Genomic DNA, 24,099 nt, shown 5'->3' with positions numbered 1-24,099 from the left:
GTTTCCATCCATTTTCAATATGTCTGCTTGCTTTCAATAAGTAGAGTCATTAGTATTTGCAGCCATAACCTAAAATCCTGCCCTGGCTTATTAGAGTGCATCAGAGCTCTCCTTTTGGTCATGATCTTCATTTCTTTTGAGCTTCTGGATGTAAACCTAAATTTTTCCATTCACTGAAAGAAAGCAGACTTCTGGTAAACAGAGAGGAACCGGAATACAAAGTAAGAGTGCATTCACACGACCATATATCGGCTGGGTTTTCACGCCCCCAGCCGATATACGGCAACTCTCTGATTCACGGAACTTAGCCCCGCCCCCGTTCCGCCTCCTCTCATTGCAAATAGTGCAGAGGGGCAGAGAGGGGGTGGAGAGGAGGCAGAGAGAGGGCGGGAGCGCAGTGCACTGCTCCCGGCTCTTCCAGCCTCCTCCCCCTGCAGAGAGAGACGCCGTATATTGGCTGGGCATGAAAACCCAGCCGATATACAGTCGTCTGAATAAGCCCTAAATGAAATAATCGCAGAACTGCACACCTAAACCTCATAATCCCACTAAGGCTCATGAATTCAAGGTACAATCAAGCAATAGATTTTTCTCACTCTCACCGACAAAAGAATTACAGAATTACTAGGCGGAATTGATTAAGGCAAACGTGGCAAAAAAAAAAGTTGCCAATTTTGGAGCAAGCCTTGGGCTGCTTTCACACCTGCGTTTTGGAGGAGAGAAACCAATATAAAATAGGGCAAAAAAAATAAAGCCCCTTTTCCCTATGGATTTCAGGCGGAAACCTTGAACTGCGCCCGAATGCAGGTGTGAGAGCAGTCTAACTTTAAAGGGGATGTGGCTTGTTGTAAAGAGGCGTGGCTTGTCAGGAATGGGGGTGTCCACCCAGGCTTAACAGAAACTAGCATAAAACTATACCAGTTGGCACAAATTTTTTCTTGAAGCGCACAGAGGGTTCGAGATACACCCGATATATGAAGCAGCGCATGCCTCTTCATACATTAGGGCGCATCTTACACCTCTCAAGATTGAGGCAGTAAACATATGCTGGAAGTTGTAGTGTTGAAACCCACAGATCGGAGATCAAATCATGGCGATGTGAATTGAGCTAGAGACACGAAAAGTGTCAGTGGCAGAGCGCAAAGATTAAAATTAACCCTTTCCAATCCACTGTCTGACGTCTCTGATTGAAGGCTGTACAGCTCCGATGTTGGAAGACGTCCGGCAGGGTATTCTTACAGTAGATTACTGGCCGCTCTGTTGTCAGGGGCCTCTCCAGCATGTCACATATCGCAGTACTGGCTCTAGTCAGCAGATGGCGCCATTGTATAATGGCAGAAAGAGAAAGCCCTCTAGGAAACCCTGAATCCAAAATTGGATTGAAAAGGGTTAAACCTTACATTTAGGAAATCTTTTCTTCACCATAGCTGGATTAAAAAAAAGTTTTTTCTTTCACTTACCGTAAAATCAATTTCTCATCACATTCATTGGAGGACAGACCAAGACCTGCAACTAGGAGATTGGCACCAAGCAAATAAAGAGTTTAGACCGTCCTACCAGCTATACCCCCTACACCCCAGTAGGCACTGAGCCAAATCAGTCTGTACGTGAGCAATAGGAGAGAACAATTTAAGAAGACCCCCAGACGTTCTAGAGCACTACCCAAGGGGGTAGAAAAAAAGGTGATGTGGTCAGTCTGGTGTTCCCAGTAGGCGCAAGTAATTTACACGTCTACCGGTGGCTACCAAGCAATGCATTCCTATCACTAGGAAGGCAATGGAAGTTGCAGATTGTCAAGAAAGCGCCTGCAAATTTAGTAGGGTGGTATCAATTAGGGAGGGTGATGCCCTTGTGCTTTTAACAGGTACGCTCCGCTGAAAACGGATCTAGACAGACTGGCCGGCGGTAGGTACAGTCAGAGCCAAGCTTGCTGAAGATAATCGACTTCTGTAGGAGCTGCTGGAAGAGACAATTTCACTCCTCAAAGGGGCTGAAGAGTTGGTGAGAAAGGCAGAAGAGGAAAGTGCTGCGTGTTCTCTGGTTTGCTACTAGCAAAAAAGACAAATCCCGATCATGGTTGAACCAACACCGAAAATTCCATCTTGACCTTCTCCAGAATAGCAGGACCCATGCTCCACACTGCTCAGTATTCGACTATTGATGCTGGCCTTCCAGCTGTCTGCTCTTGAATGTAGAAAGTCAAGAAAGTCGTAACATGGGACTTAGTCTGCAATAGTACACTGGATGCCGCCGACGTAGCCGTAGCCATGTGCTTTTGGTTTTTTGTGTTTGCTTCCCTGGTTGGCTAAGTAGGCCAGTGCTGCAGTCTGCTTCAAGTGGCCTAGAGCAGAGAACAAACTAAGTAGATCTCATGCTTGAAGGGTACAGAGAAGATCCAAGATGAGGATGATCCCATCGGCAGGATTCTTGTGGGATCTTTGGCCCAGGAACGAAAGGGAAGGATTAGAATCTCCTTACAGGGGCAAACGGCGTCTGAGAATAAGGAGTCTCAGTTCTATTGTTCCATCCAGGTGGAACAGTTCCCAGAAGAGGAGAGCAAGGTACTGGGAGAAGGATTGGGTTGTCTGAGGCTTGGATGTCCAAGGCTTGTACACCACATGGATATTGTGTCTGTCTCCAAAGGGTAGATGTCAAAGGCAGAGAATATCTAATGAGTGTGCCCGATCCGAAAGAAACTAGTGTTTGCAAGGGGATCCTGAGTGATTATTTTGTGTCGTGCGCTAAGGACAAGCTATCCCAGATAGGTCCTATAACAGTACACTCGTCGCCTTGACTTTAGGTACAAAGGCAGTAGATGCGACAGAATGGACCTACAGTCAAGATATTATGCAGAGTCTATTTTCTACACCTAGGAAAGGAGCAATGTATCGCATTGACACACCAGACCGCGAATGTTGGCAATCATACAGGTGAAAAGTGTGACCTACTGCTTGCAGAAGAAATGCTAAATATCGATACATGTGAAAGTGCCCCAGCAGAGTGTAGGCTGCATAATTACAGATGGCAGTAATAGACTTACCCTTCCTATGGAAAGAGTCGCCGTGGTAAGCTAATGTTGGAGTGGACCACTTGGCGTGGTACCAAGATTAATCGTAACGTAAAAACTTCCTCATCGGAAGGGAAAAGGAGGCTGTATGGCGGATGTGATTTAAGGTAAGCCGCCAGTCTAGTAGGCATACAGAGCTAATACAGAGGCGGTACGGTTAACCTAGTTCCTAGTACCCTGGAACTGCAGGCATTAGTATTCTGATGCACATCAGTGTCCCACCTCCCGACTACCGCTTTTGAAAGCCCAGAAACTGGGATGCAAACCAGTAGCACTGACCCGGCCAGAAAGGCCAGACGCAGCTCTAAGGCACACAGAGTCCCCTGGGAGTGTAGAGCCGGAGAAGGTGTAGAGCACTTCCAACAAGTACAGGTATGTGCTAGCGGGTTGCTTCAGAAGTTGCTAAAAATGGCATCCGCAACGGGCAACAGAGCTGGTATGGTTGGCAGATCTGAGTCTGCTGGAGGTGGCAGGGGGCCATGGCGGAGGGTGACAACAGATTAAGGAAGCCATGGAGGGAGGAGCGGGGCACCACCTCACTAGGGACGCAGCTAAAGGGAGAGTGGGGGGGGGGTTGAGAGGAGGGGAAGGTGCTGAGAGTGTGGAATGTGAGGGGCACCATACTCACCTAATCCAGTTTATTCACCTCATCTTCTCTCTTTTCATGGCAACTCACCCAAGGCACCAGCAGGGTCACCGCTTCAGCGACTGTCACTTAGTGGTGAGAGATTGCTGGATATGAGGGTGCAGGTAGGAATCTCAGGTGAGCCCATGGCTGGCGGGAAACAGAGTGGTCAGCGTTCCTCTGTTCCAGTTTGTCTTCTTGGAGGAGGACATAACAGTGTGTCTGGTGCCGCACTGTTAGTCTTCCCTACTTGGGGCAAACAGAGAAGTTAAGTCATCTCCGATTTCCACCTAGAGGGCACAAGGTAAAATAATAAAAGCAGAAAAGAGATCTGCCTCTATGGAGCTTGGTGCCTACAGGAGGGTCATAACTGGTAGGGGCGACTAATTCATTCATTACTTACTGTCCATCTCCTAGTGGCAGAAGCCATTCCAAAGGTCTGTGTCCCCCAATATCACGGACAAGAAAGCTTAACTTTAGCCCCAGTCACTTGACTAGAGACACTCACCACCCTGGGCTCCGGCATCACTAATGATATGAGGCGATTTTGCAATAAGAGGAATAGATGTGCATTCTCTCTGCAAAGTCTGGGCTGAGGAAATAACAAGTCCGCCATTTTCAATCTTGCCTTGGGGATTTCCATTTTCATACCAGGCATATTTCTTCGCCACTAGATCGTCATTGGCGCAAATCTTTGAAAAAAAAACACATAGATGAAGTAGATGATCAGAGTTTAAAGTTTCTGAAGGAGACGTCTCTCATCAGTCTTACTGTAGGATGCAAGACATCATCTTACCACGGAATCTGCAGTAGTAACATAAAGGTCCACAATCATATAGCCGTCCTCCAAGGAGCAAAGCTGAGCTTCAATCTTCAAGGACTCTAGAAAGACAAATGCCTTCTTCAATAGACATGTCAAGTTTGTACTTTTTGTCTGTGATGCTTTTCCGGTCACGAGTGATATCTGAGATTGGGGGGCCGATTGCATCATCATTAGGAGCACATAACCTTCAACCTCTAAACACCACAGGATGCAGGTGTACGTCCTGGCTGCGGGATACCTAACGCAACAGGATGTAAGCTTATATGGTCAGCACGGGATCAGAAGATGAGCCCGTGCCATCCCACAGAGAGAGCCAGCTGTTACCGATAGCTGTCCTCCCTCTGTGACGTCATCGGACCCCCACGATGTAATCGTGGAGGGCAGATGGGTTCCCATGGCATCAGGACACCAGTATCTAGTGTCTCAGCTTGCCATTGCCTATTATCGCCATTGTAAGAAATACAAGAAGTCCAGAAATTGTACAGAAGTCCTGCAATGGATTATCTTAGCGATCATAGCTGTTCAAGTCCCCTTCAGAGATATAAAAATAGGGTAAAAAAATAAATAAAACTTTTTTGGCACATTTTCCCCTATTTGCATAAAAAAATGTAAAATAAAAAACAACACATATTTGGTATCATCGTATCCATAACAGCGGGGATGAAGGAATCCTCTGCCACCGCTGTCACAGCTGTGATAGCTGTGGCAGAAGTGCAGCATGCTATCCCATTGTTTTCAATGGGATCAGCGCTGCTGCCGGTCCCATTGAAAGCAGTGGTTTGTGGCAAACCCTGCAGTATGATTTTCGGGGAAGGGCTTGAAATATAAGCGATTCCCTGAAAATCATCAATAAGTGGTAAAAAAAAATTTTTTTTTTAATTACTCACCTCTCCGCCGCGTCCTCCTGCTGGCTCCCCGACACTGCTGTCCAGCACTTTCATCAGGCGGGGATTTAAAAATCACTGCATCCTGAAAGGGCTGTGCTGATTGGCTGAGTGCTCAGCCAATAGCAGCTAATGCTTAGCTTTTGGCTGAGCGCTCAGCCAATTACAGATAGTGCTAGCTATTCATTCATGAATAGCACTATCTTAGCTATTCATGAATGAATAGCTAAGCACTATCTGTAATTGGCTGAGCGCTCAGCCAATAGCAGCTAGTGCTTAGCACAACAGTGTTGGGGAGCAAGCCGGAGGACGTGTCTCAGCGGCGGAGAGGTGAGTAAATTTTTTTTTTTACCACTTATTGATGATTTTCAGGGAAGGGCTTATATTTAAAATCATGCTGCAGGGTATGCCACAAACCACTGCTTTCAATGGGACCGGCAGCAGCGCCGATCCCATTGAAAGCAATGGGATAGCATACTGCACTTCTGCCACAGCTGTCACAGCCGTGGTCCCCGTGGGGATGAAGGAAACTCCCGCAACAGCTATGACAGCTGTGGCAGAAGTCCGCGGTATTCTCCATATCCTTTCAATAGGGCAAACGCTGCTGCCGCAGGTCCCATTGAAAAGACTGGTGATATCCCGGCGTGATCCCGTTTTTTTTCTCACACTGCGTTGCAAGAGTTTTCACTTACTCTCGCAGTGGAGAAAAAAAACGCCAAAGGATCAAAATTGTAGAATAACAACAGGCCCAATACTTTTTTCTGTCAAACATCTAATACACATTAAATGGTCTTTCAATCCCAACCAAATCTGCTGATGTTAGTCTAATGTGTATGGCTACCTTAAATGCCCACGTTCCCTTAATTCATTACATCATTCTAACATTAGGAACCCACCAACCATTAAGGCACAAGGAATGGATGGAGTGACCTAGCGATATATCCCTCGCTGGACAACTGCTAATACACTAAAATACAACTTTACCCTCAAGCAGCTGCTGGAAGTAATGGATTGCAGCAATGTCCCATCTTTTGGCCGGTCTTAAAAAAGGAAAGACAATATTAGAGAATTAGGCCTCATTCACACAATATGAAATCCCTGCTGTATCAAGTACAGCGCCAATTTGGATTGAGGTCAATGAATCATGAAAACACATGGATTTGGGGTATTAAAAAAAAAAAAGAAAAAAAAACCCTCAGCGTGAACAGGGTGCTTATACATGGTTTCACATACAGCATTTTTCCCAGCACAATAGCTCATCAAAAGCACAACGGTAGGGGGCACCTCCTTGGACCCCCAACCGTTTTCCCTCGCCAGTGTTATTGTACAAGACTGTTTTGTGGCTGAAGGCAGACATCCCTGCACACTGTGTAGTAGCTAGTATTATAGGCTGAGTTACATTCATTTCAATGGGACTCAACCTGCAGTACCAACCCAGGCCACTGTGCATCGTATGGAGCTATCTGCTTCCAGCTGCAAAACAAGGCCCATGGGAACAGCTGATCGCTGGGAGTCCTGCAAATCTGGCATTGATGACTTTTTCTCACAGTGAGTCATCAATAGCTGGATGTGGGACAACCCCTTTAATTTTTTAACATCTCTCTCTCTAAAATTTTAATAGCAGAAATAGCACTAAGACATTCCCCTTACACAAATTAAATTCACTTACCTCAACTCGGACTTGTTTGCAAAGAGATCAATACGCAGAGACACTGGCTGTACGTGATGCAACTTGAATTTTCTTGCACGGAAGGGGAGTTTATGGAATTGCTCCAGAGGAAAGCGAATGCTGCAATCATAGGAGGACACAACACTATGGAGATGGTGCAGACTGTGAATAAGCAGGGTGTAAAGTCTGCAGTGTTGGGTCTATGATTTACTCCAGTGAATGTGTCCCATTTATATGGTTAATATGTCTTAGGCCTCCTGCAACACTGCAGAGCCGGATTCCACATGCGGAATCTCCCAGCGGAATCCGGCTCTGGCAGCAGCAGCGTCCGTGAGTGCGTGCGTACCTGCTCTGTCTGCTTCTTTTCTGTACTGCGGATGGACACGGTGGCACACCATCGCACATGTGCAGTACAGATTTTTTTCACATTTTTTCCCCCGTGCGGTCGCTAGGCGACGACACGGAATCCGCGACCCGTCCGCAATGTCCACTGTGGACGGGCCACAGGTTCCGATGGGTTACATTGGCTTCATTGCACGGAAAAATGGAGCATGCTGCGATTTTTCCTTCGCTTGTGGAAACCGCAATTGTTTTTCGCAAGTACGGAAGAAGAATCGATTTCCGATAGCATGCTATGGGCGCTATTTGCTGTAGATGCACAGCAAATATCCGCACGTGGGCAGAAGCCCTTGGAGAACAAAGGCTCCTTACTTGGTTTTCTTAATAGGAGAGAAGAGGGCAAAATCCACCAGAAAGCATTCGACCAGCTCATCATGGGCGCTGCAAGTGGTGGACTCCAGGATGGCGCGGCACCAACTCTTCATTTTTTCATAGAAGACAATGCAAAACTGAAAAGAAACACAAGCATCAGATTCCAATCTTCGACGCTGCTCACACCTCCCAGGTTTACTCCCTATTACCGTCCCGACAGGCAGAGTCGTGGGCTTCAGCTCCTCTACGTTCCTGTACACGGTGCTGTAGAGGAAATTAATCTCCGCAAACATCTCCTCGTACTCCTTGCTGACACCTTCCTTCAAGATTTCACAAAAGAAGCAGCTGGGATCTTTCACCTGAACAGAAAGCAAGGAGATGCACTGGACTTCACATGACAAGTGACCAGCACTTACGTAGACGAGCGGAAGGACCCGTTACCTTTAGCACCGACAGGTTGTACATCTTTCCGTCAACTTTACAGACACCGTGGAAAACTGAGATCTGTTCACAAAGAGAAAAGCACAAATTGAGACGATTTGTTAGAAAAGGCATAACGCTACCTAAAAACAAAGTTTCCACGCCGCCCTCCGATTTTAAAAACAACCAGGCCAAAAAGAAATTATGGATCCAGATTGTCGTCTATAACCCAATCGATTACGAACTCCCACGCAATGTGATATTCAGCTCAGGCACGCTGGGTGCTCACGCGTAGGACCACTGCTCCATCTAACACACACGTCAAACACAAGGCCCGCGGGCCCAAACCGGCCCGCCACTTCACCTCACAGCCGGCTGGCTGTGCAGCAAGTTCCCTCACTCTCCGTGCTGTTGTCAGAATCAGATCGTCTTTTGGCTTGTTTTGTCTAGCAGAGCAGACCAAACTAGATGAGTGCCGATAGCACACTGACAACGGCCGCGGAGGAGGGAAGAAGCGAGGGACAGCGGGGCTGAGGAGGAGCAGCTGCAGGATGAGAGCTCTCACCGGCCCTCCCTTGTTTCATGGCAGCAGATCTGGGGAGACATCAGGGGCCCAAGTATGCAGGAGGGCCACAAAAAGAACTGAGAGCAGCCTGTATACCTGCCAGTGTGGCCACATTGGATGCAGGTGAGCATACGGATTGTTCTGTCTGTTATATAAACATGTGTTTGCATTGTGTATAAAAATACAAAAGTGTCCTTGTGTGTATATGTATGTGTGTGTGTGTATATAAACGTGTGCACCTGTGTGTTTGTGTATGTATATATATCTAATGTGTGTTTGTCTGTGTATATATATTTATATATAAAAGTGTGCGTATATAATATCGCATGCATATATAAGTGTGTGCCTGTGCGTGTATTTATATATGTATATTAGTGTGCGTCTGTGTGTGTATATGTATGTATATATGATATAAATAATATATATAGGCACACTATTATACATATATAAATACACGCAGTGACGAATGGTCATGAGATGCTGAGTTTACAGGGAGCGCACCTTTACCTGAGGATGATCTAGTTTCCGTGGCGGGAGGAGGGCACATACATGTGCCGTGTTGAAGGAGAGGCCCAGGAATTCTAGGCGTTGCGACACTGAGAGGGAAGACATGGGATGGTTGACAATCCACCCGAACGAAGCAGTCTCCAGTGTGATGTGGAGACTCTCCAGGTTGGCCAACTAAGTCGGACCTTTCACCAAAATGTCATTTAGATGAAGGAGGACCATTTTCCCCTAGAAGTGGGGGAGAGCCATTACTGATACCAGAACCTCTGTGAAGACTCAAGATGCCGTGGCCAACCCTAATGGAAGGGCAATATATTGTCAGCGAAGCAGAGGAATCACCGATGCACTCGACAGATGTTCACATGAAGCTAGGCATCCTTGATCTCAATGGATGGCAGAAACTCCTCTAGTTGCATGAAGGCAATGACAGATCTCAGCGACTCCATGCGGAAGGGTCAAGTCTTGACACACTGATTTAGTTTCTTCTCATCCAGCACAGGTCTGGCGGTGCCATTATTCTTGGGCACCATGAAGAGATTCGAATAGAAACCCTTAAATCTTTCTAAAGGAAGGGACCGGAACTATGACACCCTGATAGGAGAGGATGTCTATCGCGTGAGCCAAAGCGTTGGCTTTTGAAGGAGACACAGGAATTCTGGAGCTAAAGAAGGTCCGGGCGCTGGAGCGGCGATAGGAGCAAAATTGAGGCCTCTTCTTCTGTGCAGATCTTGCACAGCTTTGTTCTGTGGTAGGGCTGAGCTCTTACCGCCATTGGTCTCAAAGGTGATCTCATCTAGTCTGGCGCTGAAGAGGTGTGATCCAACAAAGGGAAGACCTGGTAAGGACCTCTTAGAGGTGGCATCTGCGGCCCAGAATTCTAGCCACAGAGTACAGTGTGTTACTATTGAAGCTGCCAAGGCACGGGCCCATAGCCTGGCAGCATCACCGATGTATTTTCCCACCTGGCCTATCTGAAGCACAACGCCTGCTAATTCTTCCGGAGGACAGCCAGAAAGAATGCCGCCACATAACTGCTCAGCCCATTCAGTGGCCTTACTGACCCAGGTAGAAGCGAAAACAGTTTAAAGGGCCGAACCCACCACCTTGAAGGAGGATTTGGCTAGCGATTACAATTTTTCCGACATAGGAAAGGTGGCGTTTTGCTAATAAACGGGTCACTGGGCGATCCACTGCTGGTGAAGACGACCACTTCTTGAATAACTCTTACGGGAAGTGCTGCATGACATTCAAGCACTTTGCTTTGGTGAAGTGTTAGTCGAGGAGGTTCCATTTCCTGGCTAAAACATCTTAAAACTCAGTTTAAGAAGGAAAGACCTTGGGGAACACTTTGGATGTCTGAAGGAAAAGGCTTCCGCGAATGTAGTGTCTTATCTTTCACCTGAAGGATATCCTTCATGGTGACTACCATGTTATCAATCAGATTGGAAAGCTTAGGCGTCCGTTCCTCATCCAGGTTGGAATCCAAGGGAGCTTCACTCTTTTCTGGAGGAGCATTCTGACCGCATCCCAGGAGGGACTGAGAAGGTTGATGAGGTGGGAGACCTGGAAGATGTCCTAGAGTGAGAAGGCCTAGCCCACCTCTGGGTTATACTATGGGAGAGGTCACGCATGGAAAAATCGCTTCCGGCAAGACATGTTTGGGGGCGACTGATGGAGCACTTTGGTATAGGCGGACTGCTAGTGGCACTGCAAGAGGAGCAATGGAGAATGGGAGTTAGCCGCCAGGCAAAGCTCACCTGACCCGGAGCTGGCCTGATAGAGAGTCTGAAATGCAAACGGATCGCTGCTAGATGTGGACAAGCACACCAGAGGCACCACAAGTCTCAGCACGCTGAAGGGAGATAGCGGGGACAGAGTAAAGGAAGCAAAGGAGCTGAGGAGGAAAAAGGTGGAACCCATTGACAGAACAGAGTACTGGCGTGCAAGGTAGAAAGACAGTTGCTAAGCCCGACCTGCAGGAAGTGAGTTGACAAGGTCCGAATCCGGGGTCCAGAGTAGTGCTGGCATGGTGTAGGCATTGGGCACAGAGTCTGGCGGCTCACAGTGAATCCGGCACCGGGCGCGTTACATACACTGCTGTAGTAGAGAGGAAGAGCAAAGCTCTGCCTTGGTACCTTCACCACCCACCACTGGGATCGTGGCGCGCATGATGGTGGACTAAAAGCAGCGCACTGGGGTGATGACCAGCATCTGACAGCCAGGCACGCAGAAGGGAACCACAACAGCCTAGGCCACAGCATAGAAGATGCGCAAGGCACACCCCCCCTGAGCAGGAACGCTGCAGCGCTTCCCTATAGAAACAGGCCCAGAAGAAAAAGAGGGTGAAGAAGCCACACTGCACCCCGAAAAGTATGAGGATATCCACAGGGAAGGGTCTCTGGACAAACAGAAATTCATCCCCCTGTGCATGGGGCAGTAGGCTGGAGGGAGGGCAGTGGTGGCGGAAAAGGAGGGGAAAAGCTAAATACTCATCTGATGTAGACCATCTAACCCCCTAGAGAGAAAAAAGATCAGAAGGCGTGAAGTCCGGGGAACGTGGCGGCCAGGAAGGACGTTCACCATCATCACCACCTGCACGGCTAATCCATCTCTTTGGTAGTCACCGCTCACTTCTGACCTAATTGTAAAAAAAGGTGGGGTGCCCCCTCCTGTTGGAAGATGAACCCTAGGATTGCCTGTTCTGGCCGCGACAAGAGCCATATCTGTAGCGTCCAGGTGAGAAATCCTTGGGATTGTTTCCTCATGGAAGAAGGTTATAGCGCAGAACACATTCGCCTTGGGGGGGGGACACTCTAATGGTGGACATGAAAATCAAGGACAAGACGCTCTCCTGTCTCCATTGGCAGCCATTTTGTCTCATATTCCCCTGGTGACGATTACGGCAGAATAAAAGTTTTGGGCCTCATTTATCAAAACGCTCTAACAGTAAAATGGTGCTGTTGCCCATAGCAACCAATCACAGCGCAGCTTTCCTTTTACCTCGGCAACTTGAGAAATGAAAGCTGCGCTGTGATTGGTTGGGCAACAAGGACGGTCTTAGTATTGAAGTATCAAACACCGCCTCCTGACCTAGGAGCCAGATAGCGCAATTTACGGGGTTCAAAGGTGATGACAGGTTCCCTTTAAAGCCCAAACCAAAGCAGTAGCTCCGCCCCCAAACAACTGCGCATCTTATACATGAAACAAAAGATCTGTTCAAGTTCTGTCCGATTTGAGTGACATTTTGCCTGAGCGTTCTCCAGCGCCGGGCGACGAATACCGGCGGAATTAAAAATCGAAAACTCACTGACTTCCCCTGTGATTTTTTTTGCCCCTAGCAACCAATCACAGCGCAGGTAACATGAAAGCTGCGCTGTGATTGGTTGCCATGAGCAACAAAGATTTTCACACGCACAATGTACAGCGCTTTATTGCTCGCCGCTCCTGCTGGGTTCCGTCTGGCGGGTACCGGGGCTGCAGTTCTGGCCGTGATCGGCGAATATTGAATTTTGCTTCATTTTAAGCCAATACAACTTTTTTTATGGCCCCCTGTCCACGGGTGTTGCGGTACTCCACAGCTAAGCTCCGCCGCAGGAGCTGCCGCCGAATCTCCGCCGGTCAGCGCTATCTGATAGGCTGACAGTGGAGAATCGGGCAATTTCACTGCACGATGGAGTCCTCTTGTTATCTAAGGGTGCGTACGAAACCGCTGCGTAGGTGATTATATTGCGTATGTGCGGTGCGTCCGTAATTACACTGCGTTTGTGCGGCGCCTACGTGATTACACTGCGTATGTGCGGTGCCTACGCGATTACACTGCGTATGTGCGGTGCCTACGCGATTACACTGCGTATGTGCGGCGCCTACGCGATTACACTGCGTATGTGCGGCGCCTACGCGATTACACTGCGTATGTGCGGCGCCTACGTGATTACACTGCGTATGTGCGGCGCCTACGTGATTACACTGCGTATGTGCGGCGCCTACGCGATTACACCGCGTATGTGCGGCGCCTACGCGATTACACCGCGTATGTGCGGTGTCTACGTGATTACACTGCGTATGTGCGGTGTCTACGTGATTACACTGCGTATGTGCGGTGTCTACGCGATTACACTGCGTATGTGCGGTGTCTACGCGATTACACTGCGTATGTGCGGTGTCTACGCGATTACACTGCGTATGTGCGGTGTCTACGCGATTACACTGCGTATGTGCGGTGTCTACGCGATTACACTGCGTATGTGCGGTGTCTACGTGATTACACTGCGTATGTGCGGTGTCTACGCGATTACACTGCGTATGTGCGGTGTCTACGCGATTACACTGCGTATGTGCGGTGTCTACGTGATTACACTGCGTATGTGCGGTGTCTACGTGATTACACTGCGTATGTGATTACACTGCGTATGTGCGGTGCCTACGTGATTACATCGCGTATGTGCGGTGTCTACGTGATTACACTGCGTATGTGCGGTGCGTCCGTAATTACATTGCGTATGTGATTACACTGCGTATGTGCGGTGCCTACGTGATTACATCGCGTATGTGCGGTGTCTACGTGATTACACTGCGTATGTGCGGTGCGTCCATAATTACATTGCGTATGTGCGGTGCCTACGTGATTAGACTGCGTATGTGCGGTGTCTACGTGATTACACTGCGTATGTGCGGTGAGTCCGTAATTACATTGCGTATGTGCGGTGTCTACGTGATTACACTGCGTATGTGCGGTGCCTACGTGATTACACTGCGTATGTGCGGTGCCTACGTGATTACACTGCGTATGTGCGGCGCCTAGGTGATTACATGGCGTATGTGTGGCGCCTACGGGGATTACACGGCGTACGTGCGGTGCCTACGTGATTACACCGCGTATGTGCGGTGCCTACGTAATTACACTGCGTATGTGCGGTGCCTACGTAATTACACTGCGTATGTGCGGTGCCTACGTAATTACACTGCGTATGTGCGGTGCCTACGTAATTACACTGCGTATGTGCGGTGCCTACGTAATTACACTGCGTATGTGCGGTGTTTTTAGGCAACGTTGCGTAAATAGGAAAAAAAAACTTAAAAAAAATAAGGACACCAGAAGCGATGCGTGAAATTTGCTGTCATACGCGATTGCAAACGCGGTGATACGCAGCTCCGCCCACCGGTAAAACGCTGAGATTTTTACGCCGTGTTTTATCATACACTCATGTAAGCCCGACCTAAATGGCGTGGATTTTGTAGCAGGCTTCAACCTTGCGTATGTGCGGTGCGTCCGTAATTACACTGCGTATGTGCGGTGCGTCCGTAATTACACTGCGTTTGTGCGGCGCCTACGCGATTACACTGCGTATGTGCGGCGCCTACGCGATTACACTGCGTATGTGCGGCGCCTACGCGATTACACTGCGTATGTGCGGCGCCTACGCGATTACACTGCGTATGTGCGGCGCCTACGCGATTACACTGCGTATGTGCGGCGCCTACGCGATTACACTGCGTATGTGCGGCGCCTACGCGATTACACTGCGTATGTGCGGGGCCTACGCGATTACACTGCGTATGTGCGGCGCCTACGCGATTACACTGCGTATGTGCGGCGCCTACGCGATTACACTGCGTATGTGCGGCGCTTACGCGATTACACTGCGTATGTGCGGCGCCTACGTGACTACACTGCGTATGTGCGGTGTCTACGTGATTACACTGCGTATGTGCGGTGTCTACGTGATTACACTGCGTATGTGATTACACTGCGTATGTGCGGCGCCTACGTGATTACACTGCGTATGTGCGGTTTCTACGTGATTACACTGCGTATGTGCGGTGTCTACGTGATTACACTGCGTATGTGATTACACTGCGTATGTGCGGTGTCTACGTGATTACACTGCGTATGTGCGGTGCGTCCGTAATTACATTGCGTATGTGCGGTGCCTACGTGATTACACCGCGTATGTGCGGTGCCTACGTGATTACACCGCGTATGTGCGGTGCCTACGTGATTACACTGCGTATGTGCGGTGTCTACGTGATTACACTGCGTATGTGCGGTGTCTACGTGATTACACTGCGTATGTGCGGTGTCTACGTGATTACACTGCGTATGTGCGGTGTCTACGTGATTACACTGCGTATGTGCGGTGTCTACGTGATTACACTGCGTATGTGCGGTGCCTACGTGATTACACTGCGTATGTGCGGTGCCTACGTGATTACACTGCGTATGTGCGGTGTCTACGTGATTACACTGCGTATGTGCGGTGTCTACGTGATTACACTGCGTATGTGCGGTGTCTACGTGATTACACTGCGTATGTGCGGTGTCTACGTGATTACACTGCGTATGTGCGGCGTCTACGTGATTACACCGCGTATGTGCGGCGCCTACGTGATTACACCGCGTATGTGCGGCGCCTACGTGATTACACTCCGTATGTGCGGTGCCTACGTGATTACACTCCGTATGTGCGGTGCCTACGTGATTACACTGCGTATGTGCGGTGCCTACGTGATTACACTCCGTATGTGCGGTGCCTACGTGATTACACCGCGTATGTGCGGCGCCTACGTGATTACACTGCGTATGTGCGGCGCCTACGTGATTACACTGCGTATGTGCGGCGCCTACGTGATTACACTCCGTATGTGCGGCGCCTACGTGATTACACTGCGTATGTGCGGTGCCTACGTGATTACACTCCGTATGTGCGGCGCCTACGTGATTACACCGCGTATGTGCGGCGCCTACGTGATTTCACTGCGTACGTGCGGCGCCTACGTGATTACACTCCGTATGTGCGGTGCCTACGTGATTACACTGCGTATGTGCGGTGCCTACGTGATTACACTCCGTATGTGCGGTGCCTACGTGATTACACCGCGTATGTGCGGCGCCTACGTGATTACACTGCGTATGTGCGGCGCCTACGTGATTACACTCCGTATGTGCGGTGCCTACGTGATTACACTGCGTATGTGCGGTGCCTACGTGATTACACTCCGTATGTGCGGCGCCTACGTGATTACACCGCGTATGTGCGGCGCCTACGTGATTTCACTGCGTACGTGCGGCGCCTACGTGATTACACTCCGTATGTGCGGTGCCTACGTGATTACACTGCGTATGTGCGGTGCCTACGTGATTACACTCCGTATGTGCGGTGTTTTTAGGCAACGTTGCGTAAATCGGAAAAAAAAAAACTTTAAAAAAATAAGGACACCAGAAGCGATGCGTGAAATTTGCTGTCATACGCGATTGCAAACGCGGTGATACGCAGCTCCGCCCACCGGTAAAACGCTGAGATTTTTACGCCGTGTTTTATCATACGCTCCTGTAAGCCCGACCTAAATGGCGTGGATTTTGTAGCGGGCTTCAACCTTCGCATTTTACCCCCCTAAGGCGACTTTCACGCAGCCAAGAAAATCACGTGACACTTATGCGTTACGAGACGCGCGAATATGAGCCCCCGTTCTTTTGAATGGAGTCATGTACACGAGCGAGGTTTACTTCCACACACACACAAAAAAAATCTCTCACATCCTATCTTTTCGTGTTCCTCGGAGCGCGTCGCCCGATGACCTCTGGGGGTCATTCACATTGGGTTTTATTTTTTTTTTTTATGTCACACTTTTCCACTGTAGGTGGGGCGTCCATAGGGGCCGCATCCATAGGAGCCCCCTGAAGTGATAATAGTCACTAACGGCTGATCAGGGTCTGCTAGGATGTTGGCGTTGACCAGCGTCAAAATCCACGCACGTTTTTACGTAAGCCAGCAGCAAATTTAACCCTTTCAGGCTACCTACACTCGAGGCTGCGAGGCGTCTTTCAGGCCTCTGACGTACCGATTCTCACGCGTGATGGAAGTGCTGCCCTCTCATCGCGCCACCCGCCATACAAGGAATTAAAGGTCCCGTTGAAATCGAGTGATGCGTTCTGAGAAACACGAAGCGATAAAAGGTGGCCCGTGCGTAAGAGTCCACTCAAAAGAACGGGGGTCATCTTCGCCTCTGGCAAAGCACAAACGCAGAGCGAGATTCACGGCCGTATGAAAGGTGAAGTCCGCCGCAGATCCGCATCAAAAGTCGTGTCAAATCCCGCACCAATGGCGTCATTGTGATTTTTTTTTTTGCGCTGATCTTTCATGTTGGAAAACCGGCACCAACTGCGCTGCGTGCGAACAAACCCTTATGGCGTACTCACACGCGACGGATCGGGTGCGCTAAAAACCACATTTTACCGTATTTCCTTCATTTTCTCAACAAAGCTGCAGCAAAAAAAAAAACTATTTTTTCCCCAACGTGGTTTTCCCCACCCTGTGCGAATCCAGCGGGGCGATTCTGCAAACCACGATCCGATAAGCGGGACAGACTCTGAAAATACTACTGCAACCGGCATGCTGGGACTTGTAGTGCCTGCTTAAATAACACCCCATGAAGATATATAGGCCCTTTATAAGGCCATTAGAACGGCACTATACACGTTGTGTCGTCACTACCGACCACACATGACGTCACACAATGGCCGCCCTCGGTATTACACCCCCGCCCGCGGTACATGGCGGCCACTCACTCGTTATCCGGTAGCCTCCACCCCAAATATTCCGCTCCCGCTGAAACCACGACGACGAGCCAAACCGGTAACGTCCCTTCTGGCTCGGCGGCTTCCTGCCCCTGCGGAGAAGTGCAGCAGCTCGTAGCTGTCGCTAGAGGGAGAACTTCACCGAGCCGCCGCCATATTACTGTAGCCCAAGGACTGGACAAACAGAGCGGAACCACACCGCGCGCTTTACGGCAGGCGAGAGGAACGAGTTACCCATGGCAACCAGTTCAGTAGAAAATGAAAGTAGTGACCCCACTGGTTACCATGGGCAACCCACCTACCCACCCAATTGTGGGGAACTGCAAATCCCAGCAGACCTTGACAGCCCTTATATATAAGAAAGAACACAATACAAATGCAGAATGTGGGTGCGTTCACACATGGGTGATGTGCTGCGGCTCTGCAGCTAATTTTACCCTTTCAATTGAATTCAAATTGAAGGGGATCAAATCTGCTGCAGATCTGCACCAAAATCTGCAGTAAAGGCTCCTTCACGCGGATGTATATGTGCGTTTACAGGCGCCTCAGCGTTGCGTTTTTGTGGAACAAAGCTTTTTACGCACGTATCGGCGTACTTTACTGTACTTTTTCGCACTCATTTCCGTGCGGCAAACGGCGCACTGCTTGAAATATTTCATTAGCTGTTTTTCAAGCATAATTACGCCGCGTATCGCTCCTCTCCACACGCATTTGCGCGCTCCTCATTGACTTCTACAGGGACCTTTGGTGCGCAAATGCGCAGAAAGGTAGAGCAGGCTGCGGTTTATTTTCTTTGCACAACCAAAATGTGCACTAAAGTGGTATTTTTTTTGGCTGCGCAAATAAGGAAATGAGAACGAACCCATTGAAATCAATGGCTTCTGTTCTTTACGTATTGCGTGCACAGATGCGCCCTTGTAAAGGAAATCCTAAATCAGCGATGCGTGAACGCACCCTAAGGGCTCCTTCACACACAATGGCCCCGTTGGTTTCAATGAGTTCGTTCTCACTTCCTATTTTTGCACATGCGAAAAAATCATAGCGTGCTTTACTTTTGTACGCATTTGCACATCAAAAGTCCCCATAGCATTCTATAGGGGGGTGCGCAAATGTGCATGCAATGCGCAACAAGATGCGCAATACACTGTGCAATTCCGCAAGAGAAAGAACACATCTGGAACTGATGAGGCAAGTTACCATTAAATCAGGGCGTTTGTCCTGTGTGCTAAAAATCATGCCTTTTGGGCTCAAAAAATGCAGTAAAATACACCAATACGTGCGCAAAAAAAATTGTTCCGCAAACACCACTGAGATGCACGCAATTGCGCATATGCCCCGAGTGAATTCTCTCCAACTCAGAAAAAACGTGCTCGTGAAAATCACCATGTGACTTTAGTCTCGGGGGACGGAAATCTACAGACCGCCTGACAAAAATCCCTCGCTTAAAACCCCCTAAGGCTAACTTCACACAGGCGAGTGCGATATGAGACCGTAAATCACCAGCACGCGATTTCCCCGCGGATGTGCAAAATACGCATATGTAAAGGAAACCATTGAGATCAATGTGCACTATTCACCGCGTATTGCACACAAAATGCTGCACAAAAACGTTCGTGTGAATAAGCCCTTATGCCGTCTTCACATGGGCGCGACATATTTACACGATGGGGGTTGCGTTCTTGCACGCATGTGGTGTATTTTACCGTATTTTTTGCACCGGCATGCCCTGCGTATGTGCGTGCACAAAAAAGCTTGCAAGCATGCTCCCATTCATTTCAATGGGCTAGTAACTTTATTTAGTTTATTGCACCCAAAAATAGGATATACTGCGTTTTCGTTTGTGCGCCACCGAAATGTACACGCAAAAAACGTATGTGATGAACCCGTTGCAATTTATGGATTCCATTCACTGCACATTGCGCAAGGAAATTTTGCACATGTAATACTCAGCGCGAGTGCGTTTATGTGAATAAGCCCCTGGGGTATGTTCCCGCAGGTTGGCAATGCTGTGGATTCCAACTGATTTAGATTTTGGCGTACAGATTTCACGCCGTCATTTGAAGAGATGAATGCGTATTGATAATCTGCAGTCTAGATTGACCCGCTGCGGACCCGCATGACCGCACCGCTGCGGATTTCATGTGGGTGAGATTTTTAAAATGTTGTCCTATAACTTACGCTATAAGGCGTGTCACATGGGAACATTTGCGCAGCGTTTTTCAATGCAGATGTTTTCGCTCGGACTATACATCCGATCGAAAAAAATTACACATTTGAATAAAACCGTTTACAACAATTTGCTTGATTTCCGTCCGATTTCAGTACAATTTTTGTGAACAGAAAATCAGATGAAAAATCGTTGGCGTAAAATATACGCCACAGGACTTACTTTTACATCCTGGCAGGGTGCTACTTAACGCAATAGTATATAAACGTACGTCCTGTGGATGGCACAAGCTCAGAAGTGAGCCTGCGCCATCCAGCAGCGGAATCCATCTGTGACCGATAGCCGACTTCCCACTGCAACAGCGAAGTGAAGTGTTCACTCAGGGGGCGCGGTTCTCCGCTTGCCATTGCCTATGATCGCTATTGTGCAGAAGTCCTGCAATACATTATCATAGCGATCAGAGCTTCAATGGTTCAAGTTCCGTACAGAGACATAAAAAATATAAGAAAAAATAAAAAAGGTGTAATTTTCCCGTATGTATAAGAAAAAAATATCCCACATATTTGGCATCATCGTATGCATAATGACCAGGACCCCGGGACCCCGATCGATCAGCTGAGTGGCCACAGGCTGTCAGAGCAGCAATATGGCCGAGTCCAATACCGTGGAAAATCTGCAACATCTCATCCCATAAAAATTCCTCTGCTAATACAATCCTCCCATGAAATTCATTGGAGTCCCTGGTTGTCCAGCGATGGTCTCCACCCTGATGTGTGATTGGCTGGTTGGGCTCACCTGGATATATAACACCTGTGAGCCCTAATACATCTAGCAGTGAGAGGCCAGTTGAGCAGGTAAGTGGTGGAAGGTTGGCTTGTCTGCAGAATGCCTTGGTACTAAGCCCAACCTGTCCTCCCTGTCTTGTTGTCTACTACTTTCTATGCACTAGAAGCTTTAGCCCATGTTCATGTGAGGTGGGTCTACTGGGGATTTTTGGTATGGACCCTCTGCATGGAAAAAGTGGATAAGATTTGAAAAGTGCCATCTGTGGATATTCTGCAGCCAATCTGCCTTGTGTGAACATGGCCTTACTATCCAGGAGCAGCATATATTATGTAGCCTAGAGTACTGCTTCTCCTCAGCCTAGTGATGGTCTATAGACCTGCACATGCAGGATCAGAACCCCATATTATATAGTGGGGTTATATAACTTTTATTGCTGATTAACTTCTTCAAAGGGTTCTGTCTGCTTAGCATTTAGTAATACATAATACAAGGTGAACCATACCATAGAATACAATATAGTGGAAGTTGGCCTTAACCCATAGTGCCATCAACAGCCTGTCTCCATAATTGGCTGTAAGAATAGGGGGAGGTCAGGGATACTAACAGCTGTGATCTGGCCAGGTAGCAATCAAAGAAGCAAGCAGAACAAAAGGAATGTAATCAAGGAACAGTGGGTGGTCTGTTCCCTGACTCCAGCTCCTGGTGGCTCACACACTACTAATAGGCATTAGTACCAAGTGGTTTATGCAAAATGATTGCTCAAAAGCCATCTTTTGAGTGATCCTCTTTGCAGTGTAAATGCACTTGGACTATAGCGCCAATCTGGTGGCTGCTGGTGATTTAATTAGATTAGGACTACTTGCCTTCTGTCAGAGTTGGTATTCCTGCATGCAGGTGATGCTTGGTGGAGAGGTGGTCAGTCTGACTCCTGAAGCTACAGAGCAACGGAGTTAAATGCTCCATATTGTCAGGTTGTTTCCTGGCTGGAAGCCAATTTAAAAGGGTTTTCCAGACTTTGTAAAGCATAGTGCTGTGTGTATGGCATTGCAGCTTGACTCACATTCACCACTGTCTGTTCTTAGTTATCTCTAATACAAGGGGTCAATGGCCAATTATAAAACCAGGTATTTGGGCTCCATACATGTCCCCATAGCCATTAACCATTTGCTAGCATCTGGGATATGGGAGTTTCTTGGGGTCAGCCTTTAGAACAAGATGGTATAGACATAAATCTGTTGTATTGGGGATTATTAGAGATGGGTATCCTGTAGAGATGAGCGAACACGTTCGGCTCCGCCCCTTTTTCGCCCGAACACCGAACTTTGCGAACACTTCAGTGTTCGGGCGAAAAAGTTCGGGGGCCGCCGTGGCAGCGCGGGGGGGTGCGGCGGGGAGTGGGGGGGAGAGGGAGAGAGAGGGCTCCCCCCTGTTCCCCGCTACTGCCGCCCGTGCCGCCGCGCATCTCCCCGCCCCCCGGCGGCACCCGGACACTTACGCGCGAACACTGCAGTGTTCGGCAAAGCCGGTGTCCGGGTGCGGATGTGTCCGTAACGGACATGTTCGCTCATCCCTAGTATCCTGCTGTTGCCTGTTTTGGCAATTGCCCTTTCTTCAGGGTGATGGCGTCACTTTGTTCCCTGACCTACCTATTCTTATAGTTGGCTGTGGGTATAGGTTATTGATGCCCCTGAAGGCTGACCCTAGCTGTCCTGTATACTCTGATTTATCAAAGGCCATAAGAGTTTCAAAAAGGCCTTGAAGTATAAGGTTTTTTTCACTAGTGTGAGCCATAGTGGTAAACTAGGTCCCCTTCTAGACTGCATAGTCTCAGCTAGAATTGTCCAATTAGGAGAAGTAGTAAATCTAATCTACAAAATCAGATGGTGCATAAGCTGCTGTAGCTTGCTGGGGTTCTACGTGTGGCCCCACTGGAAGGTATGAACCCTATGTTTGAGATTAGTCTTCCAGATCACAAATGCAATTCTATATATGAAGAATTGTTCTCCACAGAATAGTTTCTAATTATACTATGTTTGGAGGGGGAATGACCCCAGTGTAACATCTGGCTAACACTTAGTCCAAATACACACTAGAGACCTTTAAGCCCGCTTGGGCATTGAAGTGCTGTGTTGCCTCTGTACCCCATAACTACTTCCTTGTATGGCCAGACTTCCAACAGAAATGTCACACTCCTCTTCTGGATGGATCTCAAACACTCCGTCTAGAATCTATGACCCATTCAGGACCCATATTACTAGTAGGATGCCTTCTGAAACGTTTACACTCTCCTTGATCATCTTGACTTTTTCTTTCAGATTCCCAATCATGGGTGGAAAAATTGTCCGTCAGAACCTGGCCAAAGGGGTGGATTTCTGTGGTGTCAGTAAATATTACTACATTGTCCGATCAGATCTTGCTTGCTACATGAGATCAACTAACTTCAACAAAGGAGAGAATCTGGAAGTCTTCAGCTTGCATCCATCTTGTAGAGGGGGAGATCATTACCTGGCTAGTAAATATGACTTATTCTACATAATTAGGGGAAACGTTTACCGCCGTGTGAAAAACATGATGACAGATGAAGACTCTATTGTATATACCCTACATCCCAACTGTCGAGGAGGAGACCACTACTTGGCGGCTTTTGGTTACTTCTATATCATCTATCAAAATCGTGGTATCTATCGTAAAACCAAGAACCTGAACATGGATGAAGAAGGTGAAGAATTTACTCTGCACCCCAACTGTAACAATGGACTTTACTACTTTGGCATTGCAGATTACTATTACTTCATGAAGCCTCTTGATCAGTCAGGGGTCCAATACCTAAGAAGCACTGACTTCCATGATGACCTGAATTCGGAAACCTTCTCCTTCCATCCCAGTGTCATTAACTTTCTACCAGGGGGGCTGGGTGTTACTATGGGGCCAGCTTATGGTGAATGGGTATGCATCCAGATCATCGTCAATGATTCAGAGACCGCTGTTCAGTGGAAGAAGACTATCACCAGGAAGATTGGATATGAAAGGAAGAAGATGGCTAGTATAGAGCAGAACTGGAAGGTCTCCACTACTACCACAGAAGGAAGCAGAGATTTGGTGGCCCTTATTGCCCAGAGCCAGTTTTCTTTGGCAGCTGAACATGGTGGCTTCAATGTCAACACAGAGACAGAATCTTGGAACGAAGCCGCTGAAATTAAGGAGGCCATCACTGTTAATCTGCAGCCTCATCAGGGGGTATATGTGTGGACGTACCAGCTTGGTCTAGGGAAAGAGCCTGTGATGTACTGCTATCATATG

General features: G+C 48.3%; 1 protein-coding gene across 1 annotated transcript in view; it reads right to left on the bottom strand.

Moving 5' to 3' along the window:
• The window catches only part of TDRD12 (tudor domain containing 12), a 73,487-nt gene extending 55,561 nt beyond the window's left edge, over window positions 1-17,926 (bottom strand). Inside the window, exons 1-8 of the mRNA XM_066582310.1 lie at window positions 17,838-17,926; window positions 8,221-8,283; window positions 7,989-8,138; window positions 7,780-7,916; window positions 7,069-7,188; window positions 6,384-6,439; window positions 4,489-4,574; window positions 4,201-4,384 (exon numbers count right to left, since the gene is read on the bottom strand). Of these exons, the coding sequence (XP_066438407.1) occupies window positions 4,201-4,384; window positions 4,489-4,574; window positions 6,384-6,439; window positions 7,069-7,188; window positions 7,780-7,916; window positions 7,989-8,138; window positions 8,221-8,244 (757 nt within the window). The 5' untranslated portion in view covers window positions 8,245-8,283; window positions 17,838-17,926. The remainder of the gene's footprint in view (window positions 1-4,200; window positions 4,385-4,488; window positions 4,575-6,383; window positions 6,440-7,068; window positions 7,189-7,779; window positions 7,917-7,988; window positions 8,139-8,220; window positions 8,284-17,837) is intronic.
• Window positions 17,927-24,099: the final 6,173 nt, after the last annotated feature.

This window comes from Eleutherodactylus coqui, chromosome 11, assembly GCF_035609145.1.
Source record: "Eleutherodactylus coqui strain aEleCoq1 chromosome 11, aEleCoq1.hap1, whole genome shotgun sequence".
Lineage (NCBI taxonomy): Eukaryota > Metazoa > Chordata > Amphibia > Anura > Eleutherodactylidae > Eleutherodactylus > Eleutherodactylus coqui.
Note: the sequence above shows the minus strand (reverse complement) of the source record. Positions and strands in the feature narration are given on the sequence as shown.